Here is an 18,899-nt window from a genome sequence, read left to right on the forward strand (position 1 = left end):
GGCGCAGTAATATCATCACTCCTGAAAAATCTTCTCCCCCTCCCTCTCCCTCTCACTTCCGCTCCCTCTCACTTCCGTCAACAGAACCAACGTGAGCTGCACCAGGAGTAGTAGTTCGAGCAGAGCTGACGAAGTATCAGGTTGTAGGAAGATATTTGTGAACAATCATGGTTATAACGTGCATCGTAAAGGGTTGCGATAACAAGCAGAAGGTATATAGTGCCGTCATGTTTCAGAGAGGAAGGGGGAGAAGATTTTTCAGGAGTGATGATATTACTGCGCCGAGTCGAAGAGGTCTGTATCAACTCGTCTTACTTGACCGAATAACATATTTGAATATGAAAAAACGGTGGAGTGTTCCTTTAAGGGACTTCCTTGGTTAACCTCTCCTCAGTTTGCACCATGTTTACTGTCGACACTTGCTGTGTGTTCAGGGTTTCCATCACTGATAATAATTACCACTACAACTGTAGGAAAATAAGCTTGGAAGTCAACCAACCCTGCTTTTATCAATACTCAATACACACAGTCTAATTCTAGGAAGATATCGAACCAGGAAGGCTTTGAAGAGGCCATGCAGTCATGGGCGTTGCTCCTATCAGTCCAGACAAACTGTGTTAGTTCATTACTTCAGTGCTCAGGCTCCGCTGTCACGATGACTTCACACACTTAGCTCAGACAGACAGTGGGTGTTCGTCTCCTGAGCTTTGAACAGAAGCCTGAGGTATGTGTGTGGTGGGAAGTGATGGCATGTGTTGGAAGTAGGTGGTACAGTCCCATGGCAGATGAAAAAAATACCTGAATTGATGGCTGTGCTTAATTTCTGTTCACCTCAGTTCACCTTTTGAAAGAAGAAGAGGAAGTTTCTCACAGTCTCTCACACTCTCCGTCACTAAACTCACCTTTCTGTGACCCTCACCTTCCACCTCCTCCCTCTTCCCCCTGCTGTTCCTGACACTGAAGGAGAGGAAAGTTCTCGGCCTGTGATTTAACTCACCTCATTCATCTCAGCATTTCTTCTGCATTCCTTTTTCTACCTATATGTAAAAACAGCCATTAACCTCATCCTCTGTTTTCTTCAAATACTGTCCTCCCCACTTCTGATCATAACCTTCCTTCTCCAGTGTTAGCTTGTTTTTCCTTCCCTATACTTGTAACTGAGGCTAACACATTAAATGCTATAACTTTTCTAGTCCTTCTCTTGCTCTCCATCCCAAAACATATTTCTCCATGAAAGTCTTTTGTCTTGTTTTCTTGAAAAATACAGCATTTGGGGGTTGAGTTTGTCAGAGGGAGACATCTGGCAATAAATACCCTCCCCCTCCTTCCCCCTCCTTCCCCTGACATCCCCACAGGACCGACAGAAAAGACTTTCTTTGTAGAGTGATCATGGACATTTCCTGATGAGGAGTGGAGCAAGGTGGAGGGAGAGTGGAAGGGATGGAGGGGTAGAAGAAGGGAGGGACAGAGTGAAAATGAAAATGGACTCCCCAGCTGTGTACACAAAGCCGGGTGGAGGGGAGTATAAACACTCTCCATGTTGCAGGAATGGGAGACTGCTGGGCCGGCAGGTAGTCACAGGGGAAACACTCGTAAATCTTTGTTTGTGTGTGTGTTTTTGCTGCCAGATATCTTTCAGTGAGAAAGGAGTTGGGTTAAATTTTTCAAATTAAGGGCATAATTCATAAGAAATCATATTACTGACAACAGGCTTAAAAAATAATCCTAGCTACTGTGCGCTGGATATAAAAATTGAAGTAGGACCTCAACATTTTAATCAGCTACAATATATTTATTTGGACTTAACTTGTCAGTACATCTTAAGAAAATAGACACTGAGGAAATTTAACCATTCATCATCAATTTGCCAAAAAACAGCTCAGCAGAATTCTTCTAAATTTCAGCAGCTAATTATCCTCTGAGATATTCAATAATTTTGATAAATGAGCTGGATATTCCATCAATATTGGGTTTGGCCTGAAAAAGATGGCGTGTCCCTGGTGTAACCTTCAGCGTTCTTTGTGTTGTGAATTGCGGTTTGCGAGTTTGTGCAACTCAGTTCATGAGTCAGTAGATTTACTGTGTGATTCAGTGAGAAGACTGCTGATGAACTGTGATTATAAAGGCAGTGAAAGTTAACCAGTATGGGTGAACGGGCCGCGCGGGACCGAGTCATGGGAACTCCTCTGTGTTCGCGTGTCTGGGGTGTGGGTGTGCACGTGTGGGTGTGTGTGTATAGCTTGTATGTGTGGGTGCCTGAGGCTTGCTAACTGTGGTCACCAAGAGACACTGTTCTGGTTAGTCATTCCTTCCTAAATTAAAAAAATATTTCCCACCATCAACGGCATGAGTATATGTGTTTTCACTGTTTCTTTCTGCACACTGTATGTGTGCATGCATTAATTATATCCAAACTGTTTCAGTCTTGCAGTCTAACTTATACTACATGCAACATTAAGCCAATGACGCCATTGTTCTTGTGTGTGCAGGGCTCAGCACTTACTTTAAAAGCCAGGCTGCAACCAGGCATTAACTTTTGGTTGCCAAAGTTGAAAATGTCATCACCTTCTCTTTGCAGACACAATGCATTTATATGTCTGCTTGATAATGCAAATGTAACAGAAAATAATTCAAATTTTCATGACAATAACTGAACAAAATTCTTGTGTTTTATCTGAAATTTACAGAATTTAAATCTTTAAATCATTGACAGCCTTCCCCCTCCGTTTCTGGTGTGTAAAATACCAGCACAGTATTTTTTTCTTACTGTAACTCATATTTAAATAAAACTAATGCAACAAATGTAGAAAATGTTTTTTATTTTGGAATGCAGGCTGAGTCCTTGTTGCAGCCGACCTGGGTTCGAACCAGCCCGGAGTCCCTTTGCTCCATGTCTTCCCCTTTATCCCCCACTTATATTCTTGATGTGACTGTCAGCAATAACAATAAAGCATGAAAGAGCAAGAATTGGCTGCCAATTTCTCAAAAGTTTTGCAAATGCCAGCCTGGCAACTATGAAACCTTTTTCCCAATCCCGCTCGGAAACCGCATAGACTCATACCCCTACAGCCATGATCAAAACAGATTTCCCTCTGCCTCCTTCCCCTCATTCAAATGACCGGAGGCAGCAATTTACCAAGCGACGGTCTAAAAGCCCCTTTTACTGTCGAGCCCTGGTGTGCTAATGTTTGTTTTCACATTATTTCACCTGCTTGTACACTGAGAGGGAGTGGTGTTGATGTGTGTCCGCAGAGCTTTGGCTCCTTCATCTCTTTGCTCCAGCACGACTCAGTCCACTCCTGTCTCAGTGGACCTGCAGCACACAGGCTCTGTGGTCAGTCCCAATTCCAGCCTGCAGCCCAGTCCAAAGCAAATAAACCAAAATCGCAGAGGAGCAATTTTGCCCCCCAGCAGACGGTGACATCAACAGCATTTTGAGCTGCTGGAAGGAGTAGGAACCTGTGCTATTTCTGCTCTATTGACTCTGGATAAGAGCGGACAGAACACGGCTGGACAGGATGGCTGCGCTGGTGGATGGGCGGGACTCGGGGGCAGACAAAGGTCACTCTGTGGAAAATATTTCCAATGACAATTTAGTTTCGAGTCAGCCAGTTCGGAGCCGTGCTAAATTTGATTTACAGCAAGTCTATAAATTATATGCTAATGCAGCATGACGTTGCCTCTTAATGTAGACCCCATATGTGTGTATTCAAAAAGCAGAAATTTCTGCTGCAAGACACACAACACAGCCACAAAGGAGCAAACATCAACTTCAGAGTGTTTTAAAACTCTGCGACACTATGTTTTAATTCCATGTCTGGAAATGTGTCTCACAAGGGCTAACATAATGAGCCCTGTGCGTCATCCATTTATTATGTATGATTATATGCTTCTAATGAAATAATCATGTTATATATTATGTCTAATTAGGAACGCCACATTTCACAAGCTGTTTTTAGTGTCTGCACAATAAATTTTGATGATCCGTCTCATAAACAAAAAGTAGAGGAAATTATTCACCGCTGCCCTGGCCAAATTTAGTGGCTCTGGTTTGTTCAAATCAATACTCGAGCAGCCTCACGGGACGGCGATGAAGGCCGTCTTTGATCTAGCCTGATGAAAAATGGGCCGCTTTACTCTCTCTGGCGTTAAGAAAGCACTACAAAGACTTCCCCTCTCACTGAATAAGTTACACGTCCTGTGAGTGGTAGTTGTTGATGGAGCCTGGAGCCCACTAGCCCGACTGTGTTTTTCCCTGGCGGTGTCACAGTCTGCATTATTGTTCCGCTGCTGGATAGTATTGTGACGGGAAGTTTCCCAAAACAGACAAAAAAAGGTGAAGAGGTCGAGACAGACTTTACAGTACAATGGCTGAGATGTAGAAACAATCACAGAGGAAAGACTTGATGCCACAAGATTAGAAATCAAGGACCCAACAAGTAAAGTTCTTATGTTAAAAATTCCAGATTTTTGCTTTTTTCAATACCTGTTTTGTGTAGATTGGTCCATGGATTCTGTACAGTGTAGTTACTGTCACACACAGCAGTTAGGTTCAGACTTTCAGATCTCTGTAGATTACAGCGGGCTTATCTCTCCCCATTTCCTTTCTCCCACAGTTGTTATACCCTGTATGTGTGTGTGTGCTGTGTGAAGTATTTAGTCACGTTTGGGTGGCTGCTTTTGGTGTGTAAGAAATGAAAGGAGCAGACTCCTTGAGGAATGATAAGGGATAAAGGAAAAGAGTGATTTCAAGCTTGTTGATAATGGCGCTGATAAGACTAACAGAGACTGCTATGGTTGGCTGTAATGAGGATAAACCTCTGCACACACACACACACACACACACACACACACACACACACACACACACACACATTTTGTGTTAACATCACTTTAGAGGACATTCCATTGACTTACATTTATTTCTTGTAGGCTTTCCCAAACCCTATCCATAACCACTACTTCCCTTTACTGTCTTTACCCTAAAATGAAATGATTTAAGTCATATTTTGTCCCTATAAGGAAGGCAATTACCCGTAACATAACTGTAGCCACACACACACACACACACACACACACATGTGCACACACACAAACAAGCCCACACATTTGAATCATTTATTTATATTCACATCAGGAGAGGACACACGGACACAAACAATGAGTTGCAATCAGAAATTCCACAAGAGCCGCCAGACGTGTGCTCAGTCTGCACACACCAACCAAACACGAACACACGCAAACACACACACATGCACACACACACAAGCACACATGCTTGCATAGATGATAATTAGAAAATGTCTCTATTTTTCAACAGGTGAGTAATGGCATGACGTTTAGGCTCAGAGCAAATCCTCCAGCTGTATAAAGTCTAGAGAGGACATCCGGTTTGAAAACACATGCACACACACAAACACACACACACCCAGAGGCATGTGTGTATATAGTAGATACATATTTCTTCCCTTAATTCATTTGACCTGTTGACCTCTCTTTCATAGGAAAGTAAATGATAACAGCTTCATTTCCATGTGATCAACTCATATTTCAGCTTTCTAATCTTCCCAGACCTTCTCTCCTGGGACTTTTATAAATACTTCAGCAGTTATTAATGAATCTGAAATGGGAATTTTCCTCTTCTCTCGTGCCATTTCTCCTTTTTTTCCCTTCCCTTCTGGCGCTCAGGTCAATAACCCCGTCCCATCTCCCGATCCCGCAGCTGGATAAGGTCGATGATGGGAAAATGTTTTCCCAGAAGGGTTTGCGTTCCAGACAGGATTAAATATTTTCTCACCTTAGCCTTTATAGTATTTTATCTTCCTTTAATCCAACTTCCATCAGAGTAAAGGCTTTGATGTTTTTTTTAGATATGAGAATATGAAGTGAATGGCTTCACTGCAAAAACATCATTGTATGTGAAGGGTCTGATCCCATTAACGTCGTCTAATATGACTGGGTCTGGGTCATCTGTCTGAATTTATGTAGGTAAAAGGTTACAAGTGCTTTAAGCAAACTCTGGGCTGAGTTACAACTGGCAGGAATTCCTGGAAACTTTTATTAGAAGTGCTGATGTTTATAAAATAAAAGCATTATAACCTTGGAAGAATGAGAAGACTTTTAGGTCTAACACAAAGAGGATAAGCTCTCATTATCAAAGAAAAAGGACTTGATTCATAGTGATATATGCTGGTTATGAAGGAAACCGGAGCCATTTGGATGGGAGACAGAGGTTGCAAACTGCGGGTTTAGGAGCAGAGAGAGAGGATAGGAAGAGAGGATCTGGCGAATGTTTTTGATCTATTGAGCAATTCGAACACTAATTAGGCAAAATTACTTCCGAATGTTGTCAGCGGGACGGAGTCAGGATGTTGGATTGCTCCCTTGTCCTGACCTGCCCGAGCCCATGCTCACACGTGTCTGCAGACTTTACATGTATGACATACAGATGTGCACGCCGCACACAAATTTATGCACAAGGCAAATAAAAAGCCTGAACACATGGAGGGCACTTTGTTGATTGAGACAGTGTGAGAAAAGCAGCATTTCTTTACTGTTTGTTATTTTGTGCTTTTAAAGAGCGTTGGAACTGCAGCTCCAGTCTTTTGTTTGGCTCGATGCTGCGGCTCAGACGGATGCCGTGTTTTCCTTCAGGCATGTGTATTTACACAGACATGTGTGTGTTCGAGAGAGAAGAGTGGGGTAGTGTTTGAGAAAGCATGTGTATGCATATATATTTAATTTAGCACACATGCAAACGCTGCTGAACTTGGCTGCTGTGTGCGACTGTCTATCACAGTGTGGTGAGTCCGGTCTCCTCTAAGAGGGAACAAATCAAAGACTAAAGGGTTGGAAGCATCATTTAATTTATTTGGTTTTCCTTTCTCTTTTTCTTCTTTACTGTCCATTTGTTTGCTGTTTAATTATTTGATCAAGTAGTCCTATAATAAGAATATACAGTATTATAGGATTTACAAGATCAAGCTAGCAAGATTTTATATTTCGCTTATAGTCAAAACACCAAAACCAACAATTAATTGGGTTAGAGTTAGGGTAAGGGTTAGGGTTAGAAGATAATAAAACAAAGGAATGTCAAAGGAATAAAACAAAGGAATGTCATTTTATCATTGTGTAGAGCATCAAAGATGTACTGATGTGCAGCTGAAAATGCACGATTGACCTCTGTTAGAGTAATGTATGTTAATATCGATCCTACCCAGCTGTTTTTGGGGAAACTTCAAAGAAACAACCTGTTATGTCCTCAGTAGGAGCGATCAGCTTGGAGAGCACCAGACAGTGAATTTAAGATCTGTTAAATTAAGTTAAAAGGTGCTAAGAGATGTATAGCATTGTTGTTTTAGGTCATTTTATGGCATTAACTATCAGAATAAGAAAGAATATAACAACAGCAGCTTCCTTCTTTCTGCTTCATCTACTATTAAATGTAAACTTGTATCAGGGTAAGCAGGGACTGTTTTGCTCGCAGATCATTTTTGTATTATTACTCAGAACATGAGTAAACACATGTGCCAACCAGGCCACATGTAGACCAAAGATCAAATAGCGGCTGATAGGCGGCAAGGCGAGAGTATAAGACAGACAGACAGGAAGACCTAAAGCGGGCAAAGAGAAATAAAGACAGATGGAGGAGAACTGGCGTGAGCCCCAACCTGCACTCTGCATGCTCAGTTTGACCTACTTTACTTTCCTCTCTCTTTCTCCTTTTTTTTTCTTTCTTTCTGCGTCTCCTACTCTTTGCCCCATTCTCTCTGATCCCCTTTCATGTAGCACAAGGAACCAATAAGTCTGAAGAAGGACTCCCACCAGACACCACCACTGATTCCTATCTTTTCATGCCATTCTGTCCTTCTCTTTCTCCACATCTCGCTGTCACAGCCTTGGCTAGCCAACCGTAGAGTGTGTCTTTCATCTCCCCTGTGACAATCTTAACAATCTACTTTTTTTTTAATGAAGGCTATATTAAGTTTGGCGCCACTGCAGAGAACTTAATAAGGGTTTCTCCCACAAAGTAAGCCATCATTAGGCCGTATGTGATTGAAAAAGACGAGCATCGTATTGCCGAAATGGTTTCAGCATGAGGTCATTGTGCCTGATTTGTGAAGTGCATTTAACGAGATTATGCCATAGTTTTCTTGCCAAACGGCGGTACACCGTGAACTCAAGGTGATCACTGAAGCCATTTTGTTCTCACAATGTGTTTACTTGCAACATCTGTTTGAATACTGTGTACTGTTGTTACCATCCTTTCCCAAAACATAGGGTGTCCCGTGTCGACACAAGTGTCTGACTTCCAAGAGATATTTGTGGTTCTTTGGTGTTATTGGCAACATGTGTTTTTTGGACATACTGAAGTGCATTGTCCTGAAGATGGCACACAGATGCGTCAAAATGTTACATATTCAAGGGGGATGATTGTCACTGGGGGATTGTTACTGACCACCACACTGCTTCTACTGTCATATCGATGGAAACAGAAACCAGCACTGTTTCGCCCACCACTAACTGTTAGTTAAAGTCTTGGAATGTGCGTTAGTACGTCAATCCGACGGGTTAACTTATTATCACAGAGACCTAATACACGGTAGTCATTCAAATCCTATTGCTAAATTCCTGCGGAAAGAAAGAAACAATCTGGATGTGTTTTACGGTTTAATCTGAGCAGGTTTAGTAACAAAATGCCTGACATCACGTGCGCTGCAGTTATGTTGCTACCAGCTCTCATATGCTTCTTCTTACATCCTGGTAAAATGTGCTACTTGTAAATGCTCCTCTTTGAGAGCTTATTCAAAGACTAAACACTTGAAGCAATTAAACCGCAAGGATGTGTTTAAAGGTCCAGTGAGTCATGTCTCTAAAACCATCCTCTAATGTTGTGCCAGGTTATTTTCCACGTCCTTGCCTCCATTAGTTGTTTTGAGTAAAATTAAGAAAGAAAGAATGAACTGACTCAGTTAGTTTGATATTACAGGAAATATGCCTTCCCCATAAAGGAGAAAATTCTCAGCTATGTACTGAATCTGGTTTCATTTAACGGTGCGCCAGATGTGTTGGAGGAAATGAATCACCGTTATATCGTTTAATCAATCAAATGTTAAATCGGTCACAAACTAACAAAGGGTTCCTGCCTCTTTCACCCCACAGACTACAGGACTGGGCCATGTTTCACCCAGGTGAACAACCAGATGTGCCAGGGCCAGCTCAGTGGAATCGTCTGCACTAAAACCCTCTGCTGCGCTACCATTGGTCGGGCGTGGGGCCACCCCTGTGAGCAGTGCCCCGCCCAGCCACACCCCTGCAGGCGAGGCTTCATCCCCAACATCCGCACCGGAGCCTGCCAAGGTCAGTCAGACTGGAGCACATGCAGCCACATACATCTTTCTCTCTCTTGTGCACACACCTGGCAGATCTTCTTTTTAACAGTGATGAAGGACACATGTAACACACACGAGCAGCCACGCAACCGTTACTTTATCCGTCATCATCTCAGCTGCAATTCCTGCCCACAACATCCTCAAGGTAGTGTTAACAACACCGAGGGTGTTTATATGTACACAGCTACATGGAGGCCAGACATTTCCCTGTTAAGGTTTTATTCAGGACAAGCTGTGAACGTGCATCTCCACACACCTGTAAACAGAAGATAGCTTTAGGTGTTATTTATCCATGAGGAGTTCCCAGCTGTCACATTCGCCTTTCTTTTAATGGGTACTGTGTAATTCCTGGCTACATGCCCCTGTGCAAGAATTACATAATTTAATAATTGCAGTGATGAGATTGTGCACAGTTGGACATGCATTAAGCCTTGCAATGTCTTTAAAAATATAAAGATAGTAGATAGTAGATAGTGTCATCTTCTAGCTCCATGATGAAGCTAAGTTGGGAATGTTTTCATGCAGCCGTGTCTCTTAAATGGAGAATCTCAGTTTTTGTGTATCTTTTTTATCTTCATTTTAGTTTCAGTTGTAAACTGAAGCTGCTAACTGCGGTACAGCTAGCGGTGTAGCTGCATCTACTTCTTCGTCCTCTCTGACGCTGACTGGACGCTGCAGTGACTCACTATCACCTCTAGAGGGACAAGTAGTATTCATTTATACAGTCTATGGTGGTATTACAAGATAGGACGGGCCGGGGCTAGCTAGTTAGCATGTGTCTTTCAGGAGATATCTCTACAAGAAAATACATAGATCTCTGTCAGTTCTTTACATTCCGTTCATAATATTTCATTTCAGTTCATTTTAGAATGTTTAGAAAGTAAAAATCACCTTAAAGTCAAAATGTGAGCTTGTCAGTGGTTTGCTGCAATAATATCAGAGTAATAGCTGAATATTGTTGCAAAGATACTAGTAGTGTTAATTTGATAAAGTCATTCTCGCTCAAAAAGAACCACAGCAGATGTTGTACAGACATAACAGTATGAAGCAGCTCAGGCTACATGAGTCCAAACGTGTTAGACATGGAGATTATAAATGAGGGAAATATGAACTGAGATTCACCTTCTTTCATCAACATTCCTGCCGCTGGTGTCCCAGAACCCCCTCAGACCAGAGCCGATTTTTTCTGCATGCCTCTCTAATAACCTCTGGCCCCGGCCAGACTAAGCAATAAGACCGCATCAATATATGACACATGTGGAGGTTGTGTCCCTTGTTAGACGAGCCCCGCCAGGCTCTTTGTTGCCTCAGTCCAGCTCATCTCACATGGACACACCCAGCACCACCCTGGGCAGTGATGGTTGACGTCTGTCCCAGAGGGAGACTGTGTTATTGTGTTGATACTCGTAGCACCTGGCCTCACTTCAACCATAGAGACAGAGCTTGGGACAGGGCTAAAGACATAAGGTTTATGTATTAATACTGGGAAATTGGGGATTATAACAAAGTTGCATGGTGGGTTTATACCCATATTTGTTATCAGCAGATATGTTGACAGAGCTCCAGGCATCTAAAAGTCTGTGATTCAAATAAGGAATGCATGAAGTAAAACAAAAAGCCCATTCAGTCTGTTAATCAGTCTATTATGTCTGTTTTCATGCAGGCACAATGCTAATCGACAAATTGCTATTTATTTTTGTCTGGAGCAAGTCCATCTTTGTGTGCATGGGGCTGTTTGCTAGCTTTGTTGCGCCACAACAACTTCTGCAGAACTGTGAGCGCTGTAATCAAATGTTGGTCCATTTTGGCTTGATTTTGTGCAGGCCAGTCATTTTGACAGCTCTAGTTATATCAAAGAGAAGACACTGACCTGTTCGAAACCAAATTAGCCTTTTTGTCAACTGCTCCTGGTTGCCATGGATTAAGAGACAATGGGCCCCTGGGCATAGAAATGTAAAAGGCCCTGCCATCCTTCCTACACAAGAGCAAACACAGACTTTTTTTTTTAAATGTCCCTTTCGAAGCATTATGTGTCTTTTGTGGTAATACTATGTCTTTTTGTATGTTTTAAGAGCATTTTGTGTCTATTTGTGTCTGTCATTAAGTGTCTTTTTTTGGGTGTTTCTTTGTTCTTTCTTTGTCTCTTTGTGGTAAATGTGCATCTTTACATGTTCATTTTGAGTCTTTTTTTGGTTGATTTGTATCTTTGGGGTCAGTTTGTGTCTCTTTGGGGTCCTTTTATGTCTTTTTTGATTATTTTGCGTGTCTTCGCATTCATTTAATGTCTCTTCTATTCTTTTTGTGTCTCTTGTAGTCAGTGAGCTTCTCTTTAAGTGCCATTTTCCAGGTGAAAGCTAGGGGAATGGAATGGCTGGAAAATTAACTATATATACCAACAATTATTCATGCACATATGCCTGGCAAATATTTCGACATGTGTTAAAACATATCAAAGGTATGCAACACAGTCTTCCATAAGATATAGTAATACCACAGTCAGCCTAGCTGTATGAATAAGTCCGTATACATTATTTATGAGGGTAATTCAAAAAGGTAACACATCTGGGATCAGTAACTGGTTTGTATTTAGCTCCACAACTTCCTCTCTTTTGGACGAGTCGGCCAGGCTGCTCATGTGTTAGAGATTTGCCAGTGTGAGACATTCACTCATCTTTCTGTGACTCTCTTTCTGTCTTTCACTGTCCATCTGTATTTCCTTCTCTCCCTGAATCTCTGTTTCTATCTTTTCTCCCCATACACTCATTTTCTCTCTCACACACACGCAGCAAAAACACTTTATCGCCAGAGAGCCTCGAGCAACGTCTCTCTGGCAGAAGTACAAAGCACACCTGACCATGAACCCAAATGTAAGGATTGCACTCCAGGCTCCACATCAGGATGTTGGCTGGTAGATGCTTTTCTTTCTTTTTCTCTTTTAGCCTTTTGGCAGAAAGAGTTCCTCAACACTCAACGGCATTCTCAGCGTTTCTTAAAAAAGAAGATCCAGTGTATTCAAATTAATAGAAACAGGCTGTTGAAGCTGCATATTTACAATGCCTGGGCTCTGCACAATGGCAATGTGGTGAATATAATCCCACTGTATGTGTGTGTGTGCCTGTGTCAGGTATCAGACATCTCTTACAGGAATACGCCCTCTGACATATCCCCAATACCGGGGAAAGTGACTCACATTGAATGCTGGGAAAACTTACATTTAAAAAGCCATTTCCTGTGAAAACAAGAGCTGGAGTGGGTCTTTCTGGAAGTGGTCTTAGACATCACAGGCGGTGCCAAGTTACTTCTCACTTTTACATAAATCCTTTGCTGAGAGATGTAGAACAGAAGAAGAACAGTGTTGTAGCAACAGAAAATGTGCCAGAAACATGCTCTAAAATATGCTTTGAACCATGGTTAACTAATATAAACATATATTTTTTACAGAAAGCACATTGTTTCATGTTAGTCTGAATCCTTTTTTGTGGTTTTTGATGTATTAGAAACATCACATAAGATGCGGCATCTCTTAAATCTGCCGTTCAGATGCCCGTAATTATTAGAATGTTTGTTCTTTTCCGCTTTTGCCTCTCCTCACCAATTTCTGTGTCTTTCTTCCCGTCTCTTAGATGTGGACGAGTGCCAGGCGGTGCCAGGTCTTTGTGCCGGAGGTAACTGCATCAACACTGTGGGATCCTACGAGTGTAAATGTCCCGCCGGACATCGTCAAAGTGAAACCAGCCACAAATGCGAAGGTAAGTCTGATTTTAAAAAGTGGACGAGTGGATTTAACATAAAGACATATTCAACAAACCAAAGCCATTAAAAATGGATGACCATCAGGCCTGCTTAACCCTTAATAAAAAAAATGCAACGACTTGCGGCCAACTTTGATGTGCTGCCATTATTGTGTAAATTGCCAGATGATGAGTGACAGGGGAAATATCTGGGTAGATAAAACAGTGCAGTGTGAGCCGTTAAAGTAAGTGTCCTTGAGAGAGACATTGATTTTGTTGGCTTCATGTATGCTGATCATAACAGTAGTCGTGTTTTCATTGACAAATGTTTTACGATGGGAAAAGCTTGATGGAAACACCAAAATTTGGTAAAAGTATGTTTATGCAGCTTTGTTTATTTGCTCTTGATGGAAACGGCCTTAATTCACATTTTCCTTAATGCAACATTTCAATAATTTGCTTCAGATTTGCTTCGCGATTAATGGAAACACAGATACTGTCTTGATAGAGAAGGGAAAAAAGAGAAATAAGAGTCTGTTTCACTAACTAGTTCATCATTTAGTCTATTAAACATGATGACAAATACCCATCATTTTGTTTTGTTTTTTAAATAAAATGTTTCAAAGTCTGATCCAAAAGGAAAAAAACAGCTGATGTTACTGTTTTAAAGGGTTATTATTAACTTAGATAACGACTTATAACTACAAACTGAATATTTTCAAGTTTAACGATCACAAGCATCACAAAGTATATCGGCTTTATTTGAACACAAAAGAGTCCAGGATGTCAACTTATCACCAATCAAAAAAAAAATCCAGCTGAACTCAAATGATGCTTTTTTAAGTTGGCGGTGAGACAGTCATGGACGGTGCACTTTATGATAACTGTGTGTTTCCTGGGATCAGTTAACTAATCTCTACGGGCGTTTAAAAAGTGACGACATGTTCACAGTTAAAGAAGTCTGGACGTGCGCACATAAACACACACACTTGGTCTTGGAAACACACACACGCACACAGAGTGGATTCACATTACAATGTGTTGATTGGCTGGAATTTAAACAATGCCCCGGCTAAACAGTCTGATATTTAGCCAGGCAGGGGTTGTGTCTGTTGGGCTGAAGCCGATGTGTTCTCAGTCTTTAGGGGGGATTACAGAAAGCTCGTAAACTGTTTAAGCCAGATGACATCTATTCTACTGAACGAGACCAAGGCCAGTGTATCTGTGTATGAATTACTATCTAAACTCTCCTTTTATTAACTTGTAGCACGGCTGAGAGCTGCACCAGAAATACACAGACATAAAGAAAACTAGTGTCTCCACTTCAGATTCATGGGGAGTAATTACACACACAAAAAGTGATTTATATCACAGTGAATAAAGAAGGAAATGGGGAGGATGACTTCACTAAATTCACCGGAGTCCCAGTTCTACTTGTGGTTTTGGGTGAACGCCACCAACAGTTCAGGAGTTACAGTAAGGCCTTCTACAGAGATGCTGATCGCTGCTTAAAGACATTTGGGCGTGGAGGTTGTAGACACATTCCAGCACAGTAGAGAGCTGAGCAGTTATACTACAATACACTCCGAGACCGAGACAGAGGAGAAATAAAGCAGGAGTTTAGGATTAGAAAGTCTGCCCCCTCTGTGCTCATTTTTACCTTAAATTACGCACACTTTCCACCACCTTTGGTTTTTATGGCTTTATTTTCTGCAGCAAAGGTGATTGTACTCACTTCAAGACTAGAGCTGCAACTAAATATTATTTCCATGCTTCATTGGGAATGGATGCAAGGAAAATTTTTCATTTTATTTCGGGGGTGAAGTATTCCTTTAATCTCAGTAACATTTCAGTGAACGTGTTTAATCCTTATAGACCTCTTATCGGAATTAGGCTAAATTCATGAGGAAACTTTAATCACAGCGTTGATAACAGAGTTTTAATATCACAGTCGTAATCTGTTTTGAACCTGTCGTACCAAAAAGGTACTATTATTAGTCTTCCTTTTAATACATATGCATTACATTATTATTTTATACATTTACATATGCAATTTTTATACTTGCCTATCCCTGAATGACAATTTGTTATAATATCGAACAGCATATCAACCAGAAAATAAAAAAATTAGAAAGTAATTTTTTCTCACTAATTTTCTTCAGTGGCATGCACGCATGTTGCCAATTTTTGCATACAAATAATTGGTCTATATGATGATGTTGAGACTTGATATATTAATTTTGTCTAAAAAACAATGACCTAATTCGGCAAATGGATTTTGTCAAAATGATATTAAACATTTGCATCAGTAACGCTGTTACAACAGAAAGCATGTTCTTTTTTTTTGTTTTTCTGTTGCAAACAGTTGAACTGACGTCAGCTCTGATGTTGGTCTGTATATTTTAGGATTTATCTAAAGGTATCTAAGGTAACTTCATGGTTTGGCCCATGCAGAGTGAGAGGAAAAATAGTTGAGTGTTTGTAAAGCTTGTAAAAACAAAAGAACTGTTGTGACGTGTATCTTGAGTCATGGATCGGCAGGAAACTCATGTTTAGCGAAATCTCGGAAACAATCAGTCGAGCTCCTTTGGGGAAGTTTTATTGAAATGCCCTTCTAGCTAATGCACAAACGAGCCTCAGTTAGAGCTCTCACAGTGAAATTACTGAGGTTTTGGAGCAGTTAAGATAAAGTGCAGTTAAGTGTCATAGGTGTCTGATGGTTTTGGGCACAACAAGGCACCTGGTTTTACAGCCTGCTTTTAGTTCAGACTGTGCTAAACAGTCTCTCCTTTTTCCCTTCCTCCTCCTTTTTCAGCTTTTTTCAGCTTCTCCTTCCATTTTCCTTCCATAAATATAGTCCTTTGGCTCAAAACCAGCTGTTAGTGCCGAACAAAGAAACACTTACGACATCTGGGAGACTTTCTCATTACACACTCGGACCTCCCCGTCGCTCTGACACTCGCGGATTCTCACGCACTCATTCAGAACAAACACACACACACACACACACAACTAGAGTCGAGATCAGGAAAAACAATGGATAAACTACACACATACTTTCGCTAAGTTTATCACATATATTATAGACTTGTGCACACAGGCAGACTTGATGGCTCAGTTGTAGACATTTATCCAGGTGACACACATTTCTCCTCCACACTCAACGGTCAGTCCCAGAGCGCTGCGTCTGTGTGGAGCGTAATGTCTGGCGTACAGTTGTTGCTGCTGACACAAGGTTTATTTGGCCCGGCTTTTACAGCCTCACCTAGGCCTTGTGCCACCGCTGTCAGACAGGAGTCAGCAGGGGAAGAACAGCTCCTTAGCTTCCCACGGCAGCCGTTACTCCACACATCCACACTGAATCACAGAAAAACACACATGGATATAAGTTACAGGCTCCTTACTCCTAGAAAGACAAACACACCCTTCCAACCAAACACACACACACACACATATTACCGCACACACCACGTCTGCACTAATGCTGTAATTATGCCCCGCAGCGGTGCAGTAATTACGTATGCGTATAAATAAGCGTGACACATCATAAAAACCCAATACCTTCTGGAACTTCACTTTGGGTCCCCCTGTCATGGAGCAATGAGGCCCCCCTCCCACTAATAATACAACTTAATGCCATCATAAAGTGTCCCAACCCAAGGTGGGCCCTGCCAAGCACCGTGCCCAGGTACTCCCAGACATCCTACACATTTCTGAGTGAAATCATGGCATGTTTAAATTAGGTCAGCTTGCTCACTGGAACTTCAGGAGTTTCTTTGAGTACGGCCATTTCTTTCAGTTCAGTTGCCATTTGTAGGATGCAAGAAATTGTAGATATAATCAAGCGTAAAGCTGAATGGTGTTCATACATATGTTTTGTTTTGAAGCTTGGCAGGGTTTCTGGAATAACTGTCCTCACACATATTTTTCGTTTTTGTCCATATAATGGTACGACATCGCTGAGTATTGTGTCTATGGTCTGATTTTGTTTTCTTATTCCCATTCATAAGGCTGGGTACCATTTAATCAATTTATTCAAATTCCTGGTTGCCCATTAAGTTGGAATAATTTTGTTTTCAGACACAATCCACTGTTAATTGTGGTTTCTTTTTTATTGTTATATGTTTGGAAGAGATTGATTAATAAAGTTTTGAAAAGATATACACTTTATCCGTCAAGAATAAAGCACATTCCCGCAATCATTTCATGGAAAGAAAAAAAAAATTTGATTCCAACTTTATGGGCGACCCTGTATTTATTTCATGATACTTTTTAAAAATGTTTATAAACCAAAGAATATAGACAAAAGAATCCTCAGTAGCAAGGAGTAGACCAAAAAGTTTGGCTGAATAAAATACCATGTAAAATTAACTAAATGAGCTATAAGTCCAAGTAAAGAAGACTATAAATCTGACAAGGCATCAAATACCAGGTGTCAATATTTGAAAACAGGAAATAACATTTTAAAAAATGGAAATACACAGGTAAACACACATTATGCACATTGTCTTTTTATCTTCTTGATTTATATGTACTTTAATTGCTTCTTGTATTGTGACAAAATACATAATGCATTGAGTTATTTTAGCGTTGTTTGGTCAGAATCCCACTTTAACTCTTCTCTCACAGAGATTTTATACTGTTGGATTGTTTCTGTCATATACATGTCACGGCTCACAAGCTTAAGTTATAGCCCGAACCAAACACAGCAGACGCGAATCAATTCCACTTTTGCTGAGATTCATTCGATTTGCTTCATCTTTCCTCAGGGAGAAACTCTCGCTCCAGTGCAATAAACTTTTTACAGCATTGTGCTACTGCATCTTTCCAAACAAAGACAATGAAACATTTAAAAAAAATGTCCTGGGCTGGCGTGAGGCGTGCTCAACTCGACGTGTCCCGTAATGTGATGAGGTATTTAATGATGTAACTGTGTGTTGCAGACATCGATGAATGCAGCAGCATCCCTGGTGTGTGTGATGGAGGAGAATGCACAAACACTGCTGGTAGTTACGTCTGCACCTGTCCACGAGGTTACGTCTCCAGCACAGACGGCTCCAGATGTGTGGGTGAGTCTCACAAACACACACATTTCCAACATTTCTCTCTCTCTCATTTGTGCATTTCTTCACCCCCCCGGCTAGCTAAAAGCTTCACATCTGGCCGCTAACTTCCCTCCCTCCATCACTGCTTCCTGAGAGTGGAGTTCTGATGAGTCAAGCTGGCCTGTGGTCACCATGTGCAGACAAACACACTTGCACGCACTATTTGGCCTTGACAGCATTAATCGACTCCTATGTTAGTGCTCCTCTGAGTCATTCACACACACGCTTACACACATACAGTGCATACTTTACTGACATGTCCCATGAAACACTACCAGGTGTTAATGTATTCCTGCAATCCTCACCAATCATGGCGGCCACAGTGAAACACAACCAGGTGTTAATACATTACTTCAAGATTAAGCCCCAAAACGGACAGCTCAGGGTCGGCCTGCTTCATCCTATCAGCATCACAGGCTCGGCTCAACTCTCCTCCAATTAAAAAGCTCCTGAAACAAAGTGAAACCTCTGGATTTCTGTAATTGGAAATACATGTTTCCTCACAGTGATTGTCAAGTTTTTATGTAGTTCAACCTCCATCATTTGTTGAGCTTTTATTTGTGGAGAAAATTAAAGAGGAAATGGGTAGAAAATACCAAGAAGAACAACGCCTGGAGTCTCAAATGTGCCCGCACATACGTACCGCAGAGGGGCACTGTGAGAGGGTAGAC

The 18,899-nt window shown here is 41.3% G+C and overlaps 1 protein-coding gene across 1 annotated transcript in view; it reads left to right on the plus strand.

The window, feature by feature from the left end:
- fbn2b (fibrillin 2b) overlaps positions 1–18,899 on the plus strand; it is a 77,174-nt gene that overhangs the window by 23,191 nt on the left and 35,084 nt on the right. Inside the window, exons 7-9 of the mRNA XM_059341674.1 lie at positions 9,163–9,360; positions 13,016–13,141; positions 18,067–18,192. Coding sequence (XP_059197657.1) covers positions 9,163–9,360; positions 13,016–13,141; positions 18,067–18,192 — 450 coding nt within the window. The remainder of the gene's footprint in view (positions 1–9,162; positions 9,361–13,015; positions 13,142–18,066; positions 18,193–18,899) is intronic.

The sequence above is a fragment of the Centropristis striata genome, chromosome 9, assembly GCF_030273125.1.
Source record: "Centropristis striata isolate RG_2023a ecotype Rhode Island chromosome 9, C.striata_1.0, whole genome shotgun sequence".
Classification (NCBI taxonomy): domain Eukaryota; kingdom Metazoa; phylum Chordata; class Actinopteri; order Perciformes; family Serranidae; genus Centropristis; species Centropristis striata.